This window comes from Ochlerotatus camptorhynchus, unplaced genomic scaffold (genome assembly GCF_037179485.1).
Source record: "Ochlerotatus camptorhynchus isolate MF236.1 unplaced genomic scaffold, CSIRO-AGI_Acam_v1.1 ptg000319l, whole genome shotgun sequence".
Taxonomy (NCBI): Eukaryota; Metazoa; Arthropoda; class Insecta; order Diptera; family Culicidae; genus Ochlerotatus; species Ochlerotatus camptorhynchus.
This window is the reverse complement of record NW_027040807.1, coordinates 1976433-1994918: the sequence shown is the minus strand read 5'-3', so window position 1 is coordinate 1994918 and position 18486 is coordinate 1976433. Positions and strand designations below refer to the sequence as shown.

The 18486-nt window shown below is 38.3% G+C and overlaps 2 protein-coding genes across 4 annotated transcripts in view; one reads left to right on the top strand and one right to left on the bottom strand.

Annotated features, from left to right (window-relative positions):
• The window catches only part of trio, a 262794-nt gene that overhangs the window by 10025 nt on the left and 234283 nt on the right, over nt 1-18486 (top strand). For 2 of the 3 annotated variants that reach the window (XM_065229670.1, XM_065229669.1), the window contains exon 2: nt 10117-11260. In XM_065229670.1, coding sequence (XP_065085742.1) covers nt 11082-11260 — 179 coding nt within the window. In that variant the 5' untranslated portion in view covers nt 10117-11081. The remainder of the gene's footprint in view (nt 1-10116; nt 11261-18486) is intronic. The other variant, XM_065229671.1, reaches the window with a different exon arrangement.
• Nucleotides 1-18486, bottom strand: part of app (Palmitoyltransferase app) — a 183861-nt gene that overhangs the window by 100588 nt on the left and 64787 nt on the right. The gene's annotated exons all lie outside the window — the stretch shown is intronic.

Below are 18486 nucleotides of genomic sequence, written 5' to 3'. Positions count from 1 at the left end.
AGAATAATTCATAGGTATTAGAACTGCCATAATTCGCAACGTGAAGAGCAGCGGTACTAAGTTTATCCAAAGACACTAGACGCGATGAAATGCATAAGTAGATGTTTAGTCTGCCCTTGGTTGGTTCGTCTCTTTATACTGTAGATGTGAGAAACGCGCCCATACATGGAATTGTGATTTAAATCATGATAATGTATTCAGGAAATCATAACTAAGAAATAGCTTCTAACAAGTCCGCCTAATCTTTGTTGATTGTTTGTTTAGTTAACCGTAAAGTAAAAGTACATTGAATGTGTAACAACATTCAATATTTTCTATACTGAAACAAGCCCGAAGAAAATTTCACACCACCATCGATCGCAATCGATCCAAAACAAGCAGCAGATGAACAAAAAGCTAGATTCGAATAAGACATACATTTCCGTTTTTATTTTCCATTGGCACCGGCACAGCAATAGGAAACAGCGCAACCATCTCGGTATGGCTACTGAACATACGTAGGTAGTGGCAATGACCCTCGGACGGGCTTCCAACATCCATTTGTCACTGGTTTAATTGTCTGCATCTTCAGATCATAAACAACAATCACGATTCAAGACCACAGCATATAGCGGTTGGTTTGGGATGGTGGCTCGGATCATATGGAGGAGATTCGTCGAAGTCCAAAGAGTGCCAAAAAAGCAAAAGTTTCTACAGCTTCGAATGGAACCAAACACTAGATGTAAATGGAGATGAAGAGTGCTCTAATGCGAGCTTTTATGAGCCTAGGAATAATGGGTCCGTAGCCATTTCCTTCATTCCGCATAGCTTAAATCCGGGTATTGTGTGATTTGAGCTAGGAAGAAACAGTTTTGGCGTTTCAATTAGTTTATGACGATGTGTGTATTTGTGGATTTGTAATGTTTACGAAAAGTTAAAATACATGTTAAAAAGACGAATTTTAGGAATCAGCGCATCCAAATTTAGTATAAAATTTTAAACGAATAGAATCGGCGTACGTACTTTTGTAGACAACGCTCACGCAAATTAACACCACCATCAGGTTGGGGAAAATTTCACCTTTCCTGTGTCTCTTGCCTAACCCCAACAACCTCTGCAATTAACACGTAAATTCTTTGGAATTGACTCAAAAGATGTCTGTAATTGACCCTTAAGGTGATTTGTAGAGTCCACAAATGGCCGCCTCGTAGGCTATACATGCACTTCCACTTCGAATTTTCAATTAGACAAATTTCGAAATTCGGTGCCCCATTTCACCTGAAATTGCTACTTCATGTATGCAGTGCTGCAAACGCGGAGTAACAATTTGAATGTTTCACGTCTCGTAGAAGCTGATATTTGTGCACTTAAAGTTTCGAAGTGGTTCCGAGAATATGTATGTCACAGCGATTCACCTTAACTGCAGTGTATTTAAGGGATGTTCATTAACTACGTATACTGCTACAGGGGGGATTGGCAATTATTCACGGCCCAAACAAATTTTAAAAATTGTGTATGGATAATTGTCTACGCAGGGGGAGTGGGAGGCAAGAATAAAAAAAACTATTTACGTAGTTAATGTACAGCCTCTTAAAAGGCATTTGAAGTTGATAAAATGGTCTCTTGAGGTAACTCATAAGTCTTCTGTAGTTTCTTGTAAGACTTTCGTAAACCGTGGTGTGGAAGCTGAAGTTATGAAATAAAATCTCTGACGCTAATCCCAAGGCCTTTTTAAAAAAAAAAAGCCCTATTTCTAACATAACCTCGTGGGCGGAAATTGAAACACTACAGGGAACACATTTTTAAGAACAGAATTTAAGTATTGACAGTTAAATCTGCTTTCGAATTTTGGAAAAACAGGGTGTCCATTAGAGTGATGCAAAATTTGAAATTTTCGCTCCACAGTACTTAAACGATTCCAAATCGGATCCTGACTAACCTCTCAAAATTTGAACCCATTTGGTGAGAAACTGAGATGGCACAAACCATTTGAAATTTGTATGGGAATTACTATGGTAAAACCAAGATTTTTGTTCATGTCTATCTAATAATTCACCATATCGGTCTGCTTCAAAAACTTTCAACTGTGCTTGTAGGAAAGTCTTCCAGCTACAACTTTGCTGAAGATCACTTTTTGATTAAATGCAAGGATCGAAAGTTATCAATGGTTCAATGCGCTGATGTCTTATGATCATGCTCAATCAACTGCTCAGCAGGCAACATTGGTGTTTCTGGGGCGTTGAATAGGACATAAAAATCAAGGCTACTATGTCACACTGCAAAATACAGTGTTGCCTACAGAGCAGCTGCTTGATCATGTCATAAGTTTACCAATCTCTTAAATAATTAATAACTTTTTCCTGTCTCGTTTTACATAGAAACGATCTTCAGCAAAGTTGTAGCTGAGAAAATTTTCTATAAGGATGGCTATCGAACTGTTTCGCAGCTCAATATGGAAAAAGACTAGAAGGCAATGAACAAAAAGTTGAGGTTTCCCATAGTAATTTACATGTAAACTTCAAATGGCTTGTGCGAAGTCTGTTTCTAACCAAATGAGTTGTAACTTTGGGAGGCTAATCAGGACCCGATTTGAAACTATTTAAGCACTGTGGAGCGAAAAAGTCAAATTTTGCATCAGTCTAGTGTCCATCCAACCGGGAAAAAACCGGGAATTCGGATTTACCGGGAAAAATGCGGGAAAACCCTAATTGCACCGGGAAAGATCATATATACTCATCCCAAGTAACAATTTTGATTTTATATTAGTCTTGTAGGCCATAATTTGGTATTAAAGAATCCTTTAAACCTTTAAACTTGTAATGTTACTTGGAATCAATCAACTTTATAACACATACATCATTTTATTCTGTTGCTTACAACTTTCAATTTGTTTTTGCAATTTGTTCACGTCCGGATCAAGCGGCGATTTTGTCGTTGTTCCAACTACGATAGCTAAATTCAAAGAATTTCATATGGTATCATTGCTTGAATTCTTTTGCCACAGTTTTCCGAGTGAAGTAGTTCTACTATAAATGCTGACGGAGACATATACTGTTACGAAGCTACTTCAAGATAGAGAAGCAGATTCATGCCGTCTCAAACTCCTTGCAAAATCCGATCATGTTTGGCATGCAAATGTTCGACAGCGGACATAGAAATAAATTAAACATTAATTTCTGCACTTTGTGCTAACCAGATACCAAGATTTGGACATCTTTGAATACAGAGGTTAGTCTGTAAAACATAAAGATCTGAATCCATACCTCTCACTCCAAAATCATGAGTTCAAATCTCACCCACCCAAAGTACGAATGGTCTGAGAGTGTGAAAATTACTATAAATAAAAAAATAATTTTCTTGAAATTTTGCTAAGCATTCTCAAATCATCCTCTTGGAATCCTGTTTGGATTTTTTTTAAGGTTATTTAAAAAATCATCATTGGTATTTCCTTACATTTCTTTTCTCAATTACAATCTTCAATTGAGAATAACATAATTTGACCTTACTAAATATTACATACTGTATTCTTTAGGGTCAACAGTTAAGCGAAATAATAATGTATGCTTCAAGTAAGGATTTGGGTTTTATCATGCGATAAAACTTGTGACGGTACTTGGGATATTTTACCATATTTAACTGTTGCAATTAAACTGGGAAAACTAGTTTAGACAACTGGAAAAAAAAAAACCCCGAAAACATAGGTTTGTAAATTCGTAAATAGAATAACCATTTGTTTCAAGTCCGTTATCTTTAAGAAAAATTAGGATATACAATTTTTTCCATTGTCTATGGTCTCCAGATATCACACATTTTCTGAGGTTTCGAAAAAAAAAATAAACTCTGGTTCCGGTATCTTTTCGTTATCTTGAGTTTTCCAAGATGATTTTATGTTGGAAAATGGTCTAGGAAACTTTCAAAGCGCTAGATTTTTTCAAAGACCTGAATTTCGATAGATCTTTAAAGGTCGGAAGCTTTAGTATCGGCAAACATTGAAAAATCATGTAGTAGAATCTTCTTTTTTTCAGAAGTCCTTTTCCAAGCCCATCAAATTGCATTTTCTACAAGTCCGGAATCAGCAAATTTCCAATCCCAGATTTTAGATAAATTTTATGTTTAAAATCATGAAATTTTTTCCATACTTTAGAATCATCCTATATGTTTCTCGGACTGTAAACTTACATTCTAACATATCGTAAATTATTCTACGCTTGAATTAAAGATAACAAATTACTAAGTACCAGCATTTAAACAAAAAATGTCCAATATCTCTAAAATGTATACCAGAATCTTACAACTTTTTTGAAGATTGAGATTTTTCGAGAAAATTCAGAATAATGATAATTATTGATACGATCCAGAACACTTGTCTAGATTCCAGAGATATGAAAATTTGTCTATGTTTAAAGTTTTACCGAAGTTTCTATATTCGAGATCTTTAAAATTGCTTGTCTTAAAATTGACGAATTTGTCCAAGACGTTAAACATTTTTCTCTGCGCCTCATTTTTTTTTTCAATTTCAAGGTTTGGGAATTCATAATATTTGTCAAACGGGATCGCATTCAACGACAGATTAAATTCACATCTTTAATATCTTTCCGATCAATAAACGTCACTATTGGTCACTTTTGTATTGTTTTAAAGTCACTATTTGGTCACTTATTTCGTTGTTGTAGTCAATACTATTGCTTATTTTTTAATGCCTTTTCTAGAGTTTTGTTTTAAAAACCGGGAAAAAACCGGAAATTGAAAAATGGAATTTGAATGGACACCCTGGAAAAATGATCCTTGTACCCTTGCACGTCAACTGCGTGTTTACGGGCATCAAACCGGGAAAACCGGGAATACCGAAAAATATCTGGGAATTTGAAAATCAACCGGGAAAGAACCCGGAAATTCGGTCAGGGAACCGGGAAAAATAAATTAACCATACCATAGGAACAAATTTTTACACCAGAATTTCAGAATAAACCATTAAAACAGAGTGATCCTTTACCAAATGAATGTCTTGCTCTATTTGTTGCATAATTTTCTTCAGTTTCCCGTCTTATTGTTTTTAGAATTTAATCACTCAGCAATATTGCAAATTGATGCATGGTCCTTAAAAGAAAATATTGAAGATGCTGGACCTTGAAAACAAAAATTTTTAAATAACGGAACTGAATTATTCTTTTCCGGGGTTTTAATTTTTGGTTGTCCAAAATTCTCCTAAAAACTCCAGAATTAACTTGGAATTCTGCTCTGAATTATCTTGAAATTGTTTTGAAATAAACCAGAAAACACTCTGCGTATTAATTACCGTTGATTTTTTTTTTAATTTCTTTGCAACCCCTTCTATAATTTAATTGGAAACCTTCTTAGAATTCCCTTGAGCCTATTCGGAGACTTTGATTTCTTTGAAAATCGTTTCAAAAATTTCTTTTAACTCTATTCAAAACAGCAGAAATCTTGCGAAATTTTATTTAGAAACCCCTTGGACTATTTTAAAGAAATTCAATTATCAGCAATTTTTTTGCAACAAATTTTGTTGAAGTTCTGTGATGAATTTTACGTACTAGGGTTGAAATTATTGCCCGAACATTCTTAGAACTCTGTTTCTTGTTGAATTCTGATCATAATTGTCTTGGAATTCTTCTTATAATTCACCTATCATTCCCTCAGAATCACGTAGGAATTTTCCGCAAAGTTTTGTTTTTCACGACTCCTTTTTAAATCTTCTAAAATTACCTAACAATTTAATTTAGAACTTGCTCCACAGAAATCCTTCCAAATTCATCTAACAATTTCTAGGGTTTTCATGTCAGAATAATTCTGGAAATCTGCTCAGAACTTTTCTTTCGAAAATTGTGTGGGAATCCTTCTCAATATTTGTTTGAAATTGTCACTTTGAATTCTTTTAAATTTTTCTAAAAATTCCAGGGTTTGTCCGCTAGATTCTATAGATTGTTATGTAATTTTTTATAACCCTTAAAATGCTTCCAAGTCTCAGAGCGTGACAATTATGACTCCACGACTCATAAGTATATATATATATGTATATATCATATTTTTTTTCTTCAAATTTGTGATCTTGAATTTTCTAAAATCTCACATTTATATTATTTTTACTCCAAATCTTGCATCACAAAGATTGTTATTAATCACAAATTTTGAAAAAAAAAGTTCTAGTTTCAGACTCTCACAAATTTTAAAGCCCCAGAATCTTGGGAATATTCTTAAATCACATTTATTATCCTTTCAGTAAACTCCTTTGAGCACGTTCCTAAAATTGCGTTCAATTCCGGGGTTTTTTAAAGATTTGAACCGGGAAAAAACCGGGAGTTTCAATTTGAAAATTCACTAGCCACCCTGACGGGGGAGGCGGTCCTGGCGTGCATCTCACGTTAATGCCCCCCAAGTCACGAATGATGTACAAAATGTTAAAGCGACAATAATAAAAAAAAACCCGAATTAATCCACCTATTGTGAGATCTGACCCTTCTTACCAATAAGAATTCCGGAAAAAGTGCTCATCAGGCATAACATTTGATAACGGCACAAAAGCATTTGTAAACAAACATTCTAAGGCCCTTTACACGCGAACTAAAGTACGCCCACGCAAACCAATACCACTTTCGGAAAGGTGATAGTTGCCCCTATGCGATGATGTTGTTGGTTTGCGTGGGCGTACTTTGGTTCGCGTGTAAAGGGCCTTAGAAGGTTTGTTTACAAATGATTTTGTGCCGTTATCAAATGTTATGCCTGATATGATGTGATAGATGAATTCTCATGCGATATGAGGTATCGCAGTCAGAAACTAGTCGCTTACCCGCGGGTTCCGAAACATGGCCGGAGTGTGGTGTTATGCACTCCAAATGACTATCATTGATCACGACATATTTCCTAAAATCCGTATTTGTTTATTTTATTTGTTGATTTGTTTATTTCTTATGTTTGCATCAACAGACTAGGAAGAGTCCCAATGATGTGTTGTAAAAAAAGTTTAGATTATACAGACTACATATACTACAGCTACAAACGAAAATAACTAGGAAAGCATTGTCAAGTTACTAAAAATGTATAAGTCTTAAATTTTACACTTAGCTGTTGGGCGTCAAGCGCCTTCGGTCAGCAAAAAAGGCAGAGAATCTTCGGCGAAGCATATTCCGTGTCAAGTGGAATTCGAACATCGACGCTACTCGGTTGATCACTCGCTGCAAGCCGTAAATAGCGCTCCCTAAGCTATAATTAGTTCGAAGAAGTGGAAGTCTCAGCATAAGACTGTTGCGTAGTGATCGAAGTTGAACATTAATGTTCACTTGTTGTAGAATTGCTTCGCAGTCGATTCTTCCTTTCAGAGTATCGGCGACGGTTAATGCTCTAAAAAACATCTCTTCGGATACGTAAGGGCTCGACATTGATCAATTGGCAGCGATTCTCGTAGCTTGGAAGACGAAGTGGGTATCTCCAAGGCAGCTTAGGGAGCGCGAAGCGAAGAAAACGTCGTTGAACAGATTCAATTCGCTCGGCCCCATTATTGTTGTTCGGGCTCCAGACTGCAGAGCAGTATTCCAACGTAGATCGTACGAGAGAGCAATAGAGCGATTTCAAGCAGTAAATGTCTGTGAACTTCTTATTAATCTTGAAGACAAAGCCAAGAGTTCTGGACGCTTTGTCGATGACATACGATATATGGTGTGAGTATGTCAGCTTTGAGTCTAGAAAAACGCCTAAGTCTTTCACGCAATGCACTCGTTCGATAGTCGTGCCTAGTAGTTTGTAGTTGAAAATAATCGGTTGTTTCTTGCGTGAGAAAGTAATAACTGTACACTGAAGACCAGTCGGTTTAGACTACACCAGTCAGCAAAGATGTCAATCTGATTTTGGAGAGAACGGCAGTCGGCGAGTGAGCGGATGTGCAGGAAAACTTTCAGATCGTCTGCAAACGATAATCGTGGCCCTGTGGTAACATGGTGAACGTCGTCGAAGTAAAGGAGAAATACCAATGGTCCCAGATGGCTACCCTGAGGTATACCGGACTTTGCGCAGAAGCTTGCTGAGCGACAAGTACCCAAAGTTACTGTCAATTGACGCTCCGTTAGGTATGAACGAAACCATCTCAAAAGATTTCCATCGATCCCTAGCCTATCAAGCTTAGCGATCGCAATTTCGTGGTTCAGCTTATCGAAGGCTGCCGTAAGATCTGTGTAAATAACGTCCGTTTGGGTCCCAGCAATCAAACTGTCTGTGATGTAAGACGTTAGGCACAGCAGGTTCGTAGTTGTGGAACGCCCAGTTATGAATCCGTGTTGATCTATACTTAGATATTGCTTGAAATGCGCATTTAGGGACTCTAAGACAACCAATTCAAAAAGTTTTGATACAGCACTCAGCGACGTGATTCCCCGGTAGTTGTTTACGTCGCGTTTGCTTCCCTTTTTATGAACAGGAAACATATACGCAGTCTTCCAGCAAGACGGAAAGATGCCGCTGGAAAGAGAGAGTGGATCTAAAATACAAGTGTTGTTCTTTTTTAATAATAATCGACGGAACACCATCGGGTCCAGCCTTAGCTGAAGTCTTAAGTTTAGATGCTGCTCTAGAAATCGTATCTGTAGTGGCTTCGACCATGCTGAGTGTTTGGTTGACCAAAGGAACATTACTGGCCGCGGAAGTAATGAGATTTGTCTGAGAACAGGTTGCAAATGTCTTGTTGATTGCCATCCGTTTCACCATTAAAAATCACGGAAGAGGGTAAGCCGACTTCCCTGCGTTGCTCATTTACGAAGTTCCAGAAGGATTTCGGGTGTGATTTTAGCCGCCGTTGAATCCTCCTTTGATAGCGTTGAAAACAGAGACGACTTAACCGCTTATACTCGTGGTTGAGTCTGACATAGTACAATTCAGCGGCAGTGTGCGGAGTTCAGTAAATCTTCTTAAGAGCAGTCTTCGTAGTTCTTTTCAACGAGCGAAGATCTTTCGTCATTCACGGGACGCTAGAGTCGATTGACTTATGCCAAGACGTGAGAAAAGGTTTGTGCAGCAATGTTGACGTCTACAGGATCTAGAATATGCTCCCAATCTAGGTTAGACAGCACATGGACAATGCTGCGATGGTCTGCTGTACGGAAGTCATATGACACAGCGTTTGGAGTGCTGGTGAAATCATGGCCAATATTATTTTCGATCGCGATAACTAAGCAGGGTGATGATGCACTTCCTTGACTAAAGGTTCGTGTGCCGTGGAGAGGAAAGGAGCTGTATCATGAGCGCTCACAAGGCAGAGATCCAGGGTGCGGTTGTTTTCATTCAACAGCTGTCCAGGAGCTGGATGGTTCCTACTTGGAAAGATGAACGCTCGTGATCATCGGAACTTGTTCCAGCCATATCTCCGGAACTGGATGACCAATGGGACCATGATATCTTTCATTTGACAGTTGTTACGTTCAATTCGATTAGTTATTGCAGATAAACATCACTTAGTTCCTTAAATCCTTATTTTTCAGATCTTGTTCCGGCCATCCAATTCGGTTTAGTAGTTACCAAGAAACACGGCTTAGTTCCCAAAATATATGTTTTCCGGATTTTGTTCTTTCAATGTCTCATGAAGCAGTGGACCGATTCCAAAAATATTCTAGGGCGTTCATTGGGACTTTTTATTTAATGGTGAGAAGTGTAAATCGTTTTGTGGAATATGTAGTTTCACCATCCGGGATGTCTTTGGGTCATAATTATAATTCATTTATTGAGGTGGTTAAGCATAAAGTATTTTTCAACCAATTTTAATTTTTCATCCAATCATTGCTTCTGGGGCTAAAATCTATCTGAGAATAAGTGATGAACTACGGCCGGCCTCGTCCCAATGTACTGTCATCAGTTTCGTCTCATGATAGTGACAAAAACTGGTATGCCATTTCGGTTTAGCAGCATGAAAGACTTGATGCTAGATTTATGAGAGCCAATTGATCTTCAAGCATACTGTTCCGTAGAAAAACAGAATCCACTCCGCATGAGAACAGACGGTTTCCGATTTGGTAACAGCGATTAGATTTGTATTGTTTTGTGTAGATATACATACCTACACGTTAATGCGACGTCTGAAGAAGGTTGTGCTTTCCAACGGAAACACTGAAGCTAATGATCGGAACGTGTCTTTTGCAGGACCATTTCCTCCCGTAAAGCAGAGAGCAGTAATTACCGAAACTCCGATAAAGAATCGAACCTATTTACCCATGTCGAAGAAAGAGTAAAGTGTTGTGTGTGCAAACATTGCCTCAGAGTGTAATCTCTGGTTTTCGTGTGAGAGCATTTTGTAATAAATAATATTTGAAGATAATCGAAGTGAAGTTGAAGCCAGAGTAATAGGCGTAAAGTGGTTTAAGCAAACTAAAGCAGAGTACCTACCTAGAAAAAAAGGAAAAGAGTTTGAGTGAGCAAACAGTAGTGGCAAGGAAGAACAGCTCATTTGAACAAAGCCAGCAGCAGCAACCCCGCTCCGTGTATGGTCCGCCGTCGGTGGAAGAATCTGTCGAAGAAGACCCAGCAGGGGGTGGCACAAGGGTGCAAAAGCTGGCCTGAAGTGATTCGGAAAAAGAAAACAAAAAAATAATTATGAGTAATTTAAAATCTCACAGCGTTCCGCGATTCCTACTCTTGGCAGTCGCGGATCTCGCGAATCGTATCAATTGTGGCTTTTGTTGTTATTATTAAATGCGTGTAATAAAAGTCTAAAAAAGAAACCCCGATGCAAAACGGCAGCGACTGGACTGTGGAATATCAGCAGGAGGAGTGATTTTCTATTCAAATGTTTCAGCGCGAGTATGTGTGTGTTTCCTAGTATGTGTGACTCCCCATAGCGTGTGTTATTGCTATACTTCAAACAATTCAGTCCCAGTCCAGTAAAGCGGGGAAGCGTGGATCTAATAATTAAACTCAGTAACAGTACCGATCAGTTCAGTGAGCACGTCAAGTGCAAAACTTGTTGCGAATCGGTTCGTAACCGTTCGTAACTCTACTACACACAGAAACGGGATACCTTTGGAGCAGCAGTTAGGAGAGTGAGGCAGTGCAAAGTGATTGAATAAGTTTTTTTTCCACGTGGGATCGGACCTGAAGCAGCGGTGGCCATGGACGGCGTAAGGGCGTTGGACATTCTGCCACTGCTGCAGGAACGCTTCGCGTTGCTTTCCGGTGGCCGGGACAACCGGGGTGGACCCATTATCTGCTTCCCGGCGACGACCAAGCGGGAACGGGTCAAACCCGAGGATATCAAAAGGGTCATCAGCTATTTCATCGGAATACCAAGGTGAGTTTCGTATTTTAGAAAAATATAACTCCGGGGTGGGTTAACGATGGTCAGCTAATTGGATGAAACAATTAGACACAAATCCAAGGTTGAACAAAAGAAATCAGATGACTAAAATTGTTGCAATTAAAACAAAAAGATGATTTTTAAAAGATTGAATAGGGGGGCTTAAACATCATCACTAATGATACCAAGATTAGTGAAAATTTCGAATGATTTTCAACCAAATGGATAGTTCCAAGCCCCATGTACATCATGCATATACATTGAATATAAATGAATATAAAAAGGAAACTTTTGACTTGTAATTTTCGATTTGTAACCGAAATACAACCGGTGTCGGTAAAATGAACACCCTATCGTAGTTCGAGTGCTTTCGAAAATATTATAAATTAACAATATGGATCACTCTTCTATTATCCCAAGACACGATTTTTCCCGACACTCGCTGCACTAGTGAAACGAAAGGAAACTAGTACACAGCTCAATATCAACAAGGCTATAAAACAAAACGCACAGTTGAGTAAAATTTTACCCAGTGTTGTGAAAAATTACCTCTTTTAAATTATATTACACAGTTAGAAATAACTAATTTTACACGTGACGGAATCCGTCTTTGACATAAAACATGAGACGTAAACGAACATGTCATGTAATATTAAGTGCTCCGAGACTGAAAAATTCGTTGCTCGACGAAAAGTACGTTTGATTGAGCTATATTTCGCGTCTGTTATAGCTCACATTTATGTCAAAATTGACGCTCGTATATGTCACTCTGAGATCACCTAAATTTACATGATTTTTTCTAAGTGTGTAGGTTTGTTTTCGTATTTACTGTTTTGCGCGATGGGTGGTTCCGTCTACCAACCGCCATTTCTCAACAGTCTTTCAACAAATTGGGCTGATTTATAGCACGATGCACCTATCCCAAGTAACATTTTAAGTTTTAAAATAACTCGACAGTGAGCATGCATAAGAGCGTATACGCGATGATCGATTCTCTTCATCGACTTTCTCTGTACATTGCTACAGCTAAGAGCATCCGCACCAATGCGTTGCTGTTCGGGCTACTTTAGCCATTGCTATTTTAGTTAGCAACTTGTTTACGCACCGGTCGTTACTATCTCGATTGTGAATTTACGAATTTGAATCTTGGCCCAGCATGCGCACACTGGTGGTCCCGGAACTGTCCTCTGAGAGATCAGGAACATCCATAACAGTGGTCAATTCGTAAAAATGATCGAAATATCGATCTTCGTATGCTCCTCTTATAAAAGTTGCCACCAAAATGCATAAAGGCATTTTCGGATGCCCATCTGGATTACTAGATTACATATTTTAGCTTGTGAATATATAAATCTCGGTTGGTCAAATTTAATACGGTAGATTTATTAACATCAGAAAAAAATGTTGGAACTTTTAAGAAGTTCTGATTAATTGAAATTTGGGGAAGTTAAAAGGTCTTTAAGAGTAAGTTTCGACAGCTCCAATGCAATCAAATAGATTTCAGGAAAGTTTACTTCAGTGAAGATCAAGCGCTTCAGGGCAGTTCGATTAAATTCAGGAAAATTTAATGAGTAAGTTACGTGTACTTTGGGTAAGTTCTGAATATGGTAGGACAGTTCCAAAAATATCAGGAAAACTGTAAGAACTTTAGGAACGTTCCTAAAACTTTAGGTTAGTTTCGACAACTTGATGGAAGTTCCATTTATTTCAGCAAAATAGGGGAAACCATCAAGAAGTTCCGAACATTTAAGGATAGTAAAAAAGTTCAGGGAATAAACTTAAAAAAATATAAGAAAGCTACACAGAAGTTCCATGCTTAAAGGGAAGTTTAAAGATCTTCTGGGCAGTTCCATTAATTTCTGGATAATTCCAGGAACATCATCAGAAGAACATAAGGGAAGTTCCGTAAACTTCAGGAAGCATTAGAGATCTTCAGGAGAGTGTGAGGAATGAAAAAAAGTACTGAGAATTTCAGGGAAGTTTCATTGGCAAACTGCGGGAACAAAAGGGAAGTTGCGAAAACTTCTGAAAATTTTTGTGAAATTTAGGTAAACTTTAGGAACTTCAAAGTTAAAAGCTTCAGGAAACTGCAGGAACTTTTAAGACAATCTGAGAAATTCAGGGATATCTAGAGAACTTTGGAGAAGTTAAAATAATTTCAGAGATGTGGAGATAACTTGAGAAAATTGAAATTTTAAAGAACTTCCAAGTACTTAAAAGAAGTTAGACTAGAGAGTTTTAGGGAATTTACGAGATATTACCGCCACTTCCTATAACTTGATAACTTCGAGAAATTCAAGAAATTCCAGACTTTCAGGGAAGTTTGAAGATTTGTATGCGAGAATCTATTTGACAGGGTAGTACCAAGAACTTCAATAGAATTGAAAGTACTCCAGGAATGCTTCGTGAGCAGAAGGAATGATCAGAGAATCTAAGAGCAGTTCAACTAATTCCAAGGAAATTGAAGAATGTTTAAGAAGTTCCAAGAAACTCAAATAAGAAATATCCGAAACTTCATCACAGTACCAAGACCTTTATTTAAATTTCAGAAACATAAGAGATGTTACATGAGCATCAGGAAAATGTGAGATCATTTTGGTGCAGATCTGCTAAAAAATGCAGGAACTTCAGCAACGATCAGATGATGTTCAGAAATCTTCAAAAACGTCTAGAGACCTTCAGAGAAGTATATGGATTTGGTGGTTTCATTATATTTTGGGAAGTTCTCGGAACTTCGTAGATAATTAGAGATCTTTATATCAGTTTCCTTTATTTAAGGGAAATTGCAGAATATTTCAAGGAATTCAAAGGAATTATGGGATATTTCAAGAATTTCATGAATTTTGCGATGCTTCAGAAACAATGCGAGGTTTTCATGAAATTTTATAAATATGAATAAAATTTCCAGAACAATAGAAAAGTTAGTGAACTTCAGGAAAGATTCAAAACCTCAGGGAAGTCCAAGTTCAGAGACAATGAGAGAGAGAGAGATTTTTGACGAAGTGCCGTGAGCTTGAATGAAGTTTTAAAAACTTCAGAAAAATTGTAGGAACCTAAAGGAAGATCAAGGAACTTCAAGGTAATTCAATTAACTTCAGTATAACTGCGGGAAGTTTTAAAAAGATAATTAGAAACTTTAAGAAGTCTACAACGTAAGAGCTCCATCTTTTTTTATGAATTGATCACTTTTACGCATGGTCCGGACCTCCCCAAAGACCGGTTCGTGGCCAGCAGAGTGCGAATGCTGGTCCCAGTTCAAAATTCATTAATGTAGCATCAAAATAAATGATTTTAAAAAATACGGAGCTCTATGGTCTTTCTACGAATTGGCCATCTTTACGGATGTTCCGGGTCTTCCAGAGGAATGCTTTGCTGTCCCTTGGGTCCACATTTTTGTCCCAGATCCAAATTCATTCATATATCACAATGTTCAAATGAAAAACAAAACAAACATTTCACAGATAGCAACGGTTAGGTCGGTTGCTATCGCGCTGCTATATTTGTCAACCCGCTGTTCACCGAGAGGCAGCTTGTTATTTCCCGCACTTGAATAGCAACCCCCAGTGCAGTTACTGCGTTATGGTGAGGTTGCTAAAATAGCTTTAGCAACGCATTGGTGCGGGTGCTCTAAGCAAAACAACCTAGTGATATTTAAAATGTAAATTCAAACATTACTGATTTTGGCTCCGCAAAGTGTCACATACGACTGAGCCTAGTAAATAAACAAACTTATTAAAAAAAAACTGCACATCTAAATCTGTGCCGAGTTCTTTATCTGTGCCAAAAGCTGGGTCTTGCACTGTGCTGAACGTGCTGAAGTATGGCAATCAGTCTCAGATCCCATGAGTTTGGCGTCCCTGTAGTGATGACTTTTGAGATTTATTTGTTTACAGTTTCAAGTTCTCGCAGATGAAAAACGGAAAAAATTGAAAACATAAATTTAAATATTAAACGACTCGTTGCCATTCATCCGCTTCAAGGAAGTTACATTCTAGCGGCGCCGGTGGTGTAGTGGTAAACTTGATTACCACTCACCCCAGCAGGCCTGGGTTCAATACCAGTCGGCGCCGCTAGGATTTTCTGAGGCATAAGATCTCTGATCACGCCTTCCTTCGGAAGGGAAGTAAAGCCGTTGGTCCCCGGTTCATGAGTTGATGGGTCGATAGGTAGGGTCCAGGTATGGGAGTTGCCTTACTGGCGTCAGTAGCATTGGTGCTCAGCACGGAAAACAAGATCGACGGAAAAAAAGATCAAGGAAAAAAAAAGGAAGTTACACTTGAAGTTCAGCCCCTCTGTTAGAAGGAGAAGTGTGACTGATGACATAAGCTGGAGCAGGAGAAGAAAGTTATTAACTGTGCGTCGTTCAGGCAGACGTTTGCTGAAACCAAGTACCCAGCCGGCACGTGGAAGATTCGCTGTATTATCACCATGCTACTCGGGCAATGCTACAATCTAGACCTGCAGTAGCTTCCCAGTGCCAGCAGTCGTGGTTGGGTACTGCATTTGTCGGAACTGACTTCACCTTTTTTATGGTGCAGTAAAACTACTTCGTCCACGGTTTAAACCTTGTGAACAGGAGACCCATGAAACCGCAGAGGTTGGTCATTTACGAAAAAAACCTGTGTAGGTCCCCTTCTTTCTCATCATGACTCTCAAATTTTTACTTCTAATACGTTTATCCACATCTTCCATCGAATAATTTCCAACAGCATCCAAATGTCGGTCCAGGATCTCCATACTGGTTGCAGTCGTTTGATGACTACCTACTTGTATCTGCTTGTTGTTCCTTCATATTTTGGATCCTTGCTTGGTTATGCCGGAATCGCATATTAATACCTCCCTGAAACTGCTGGCGGTTCCGATTGCCTTCAATAATACCTTGCATCAGATTGTCTCCGTTACCTCCGGTGTGGTTACCTTTACAAGTCTGTTAGCAGCATGTTTTTTAATACTGTTAATGAACGTAAAGCGACTGCGAACCAGTATACGGGATCCACTGACTCCACCAGCCTCCACATTTATCGTTCGACATCGGTTGATATCGAACATTAGCGCTGCAGTCGGAACTGCATTCTGCAATTATCGTTGTCCATACAATTAGCTCTCGGTCTAGATGCAATGGTCATCTGGGGGTAACACGTATTCCGGCCTATTTTACATGGCGTTGTGACTCTGACTAATTCGTTTGGACTTCCCCAAAATCAAAAATTCTCATGTGGACTTTCTGTAGAAATTCATCCCGCAAAGGACATATAGACACGGAGGGTCTCGTCAATTATGCAATCTCTTATTACTATTGAAGACCATTTCGCTGACTTTGCAACGCAGCACTGACTTTGCAACGATTGGCAAAATGTCAACACAAAACAGTGATGCCGTTTTACATTATATTTGGTGTCATACTTGTCGTGATGTGCCATGACGCGCCAATCAGTGTGCCACGATGTATTTCGGCACGGTGTGAAGAGTTGATTACCCCTTAATACTAATGCAAAAATGGTACAGGCATCGAATGCCCTAAATTAATAACTGTGGAAGAGTGCATCTAGAACACTAAGTTGAGAGCACACAATAAGCAATAAGCTTAAAATTCACAGAAGAACAAGAAGGGGTGCCACATTAGCAATGCTCAAAATACATTAAAAAGATAAACTGTATAACTAAACTAATTTGTCATTACCAGCTGCAAGATTTGCAAACACGATTTATATTAAACAAATTAAAAAAGATTTGTATTACCTCTGAACGTATGCTAATCTAGGGAACACACCCTTCTTTGAAAAACAGACTGATTAAATTCTAAATTGTCAAAGAACAGCCTATTTTTCAAAGAAGCACAGCTTAAAAAAATTTAATATTACATCCAATCATGTAATTTTTATAGCCACAAAAATAAACAAATGCAGTAAAAGCAGCGTAATGTCAGTTCATGCACTACACACTACGAAAAAGACATGATGACAAATTTCAGTGCCCTGAGACCGACACATGTAAGCGGCCCTTTTGACATAAGAATCAGTAGAAAAGGACGAGAAAATCAATTCAATCAAACGCACTTTTCATCGAGTTGCATATGTTTCTGTTTCAGGAAACTCAATTTTACATGCCATGTTTGTTTACGTTCCATGCTTTACGTCAAAGCTGAATTAGGTCTAGTGTAAAAATAGTAATTTCTAAGTGTGTGTATTAATGATAATTTTGTCCTTTTTGGCAAGTAATATTACACCATATTTTCGACACGATTGAAGTGCATGATGCAAAGTGCATGACCACTTTGATGTGATATTAAAATTATTATTTTACTGTGAGGGTGTATTCTCTAGAAGATCGTAATATACAATTGTCCAAAGCAAAATCTTCAGAAAAGGAAAGAAACGGTTCTTTCCGGGTAATTGTCGACCGGGAAATTGATTTCCGGTGAATGGTTTTCTGGGTAATGTCGTAGAATCAAAAATTCAGTTGCCACCCTGAGTGTATGTCATCCAATGCATTAATACTAGGGTGGTTCAAAATATTGATTTTGCTCCACCAAGCTCAATCGATTCCAAATCAGGTCCTTATCATTCTCTCAAAATTTAAGTTTATTTGTATGCAAACTCATACTGCACTAGCCCTATGGTAATTGCTATGGGGGAAATTAAATTTTTGTTCTCATCGTTCTAGCCATTTACCATAATGGTAATTGCTATCTGTAATTATGTGAAATTTTATTAGCTTCAATTATGCTGAAGACCACTTTTAGGTTAGATTTTAAGGTTATTAATTGATACGAATAATCGGATGGTTATTTAAGGATATAAATAATCGACTACTTTCGGAGCAACATCTTGCACTAATGACATAGTAGCCTGGTTAGTTGTCCTATTCTTCGCGCCAAATATACCAATTTTGCCATTACTGAGCAGTAGATGGAGCTAGTCAGAAGAACACCATCTTCTTAATAAATTAATTATGCTGATGTTCAATTAAAATGTGGTCTTGAGCAAAGTTTTTTTTTTTTTCCTTTGGTTTGTTTTTTCCGTCGATCTTGTTTTCCGTGCTGAGCACCAATGCTACCGACGTGCCAGGAAGGCAGGTCCCACACCTGGACCCTACCTATCGACCCATCAACTCATGAACCGGGGACCAACGGCTTTACTTCCCATCCGAAGGAAGGCGTGATCAGAGATGTTATGCCTCAGAACATCCCGGCGGCGCCGACTGGGATTTGAGCAAAGTTG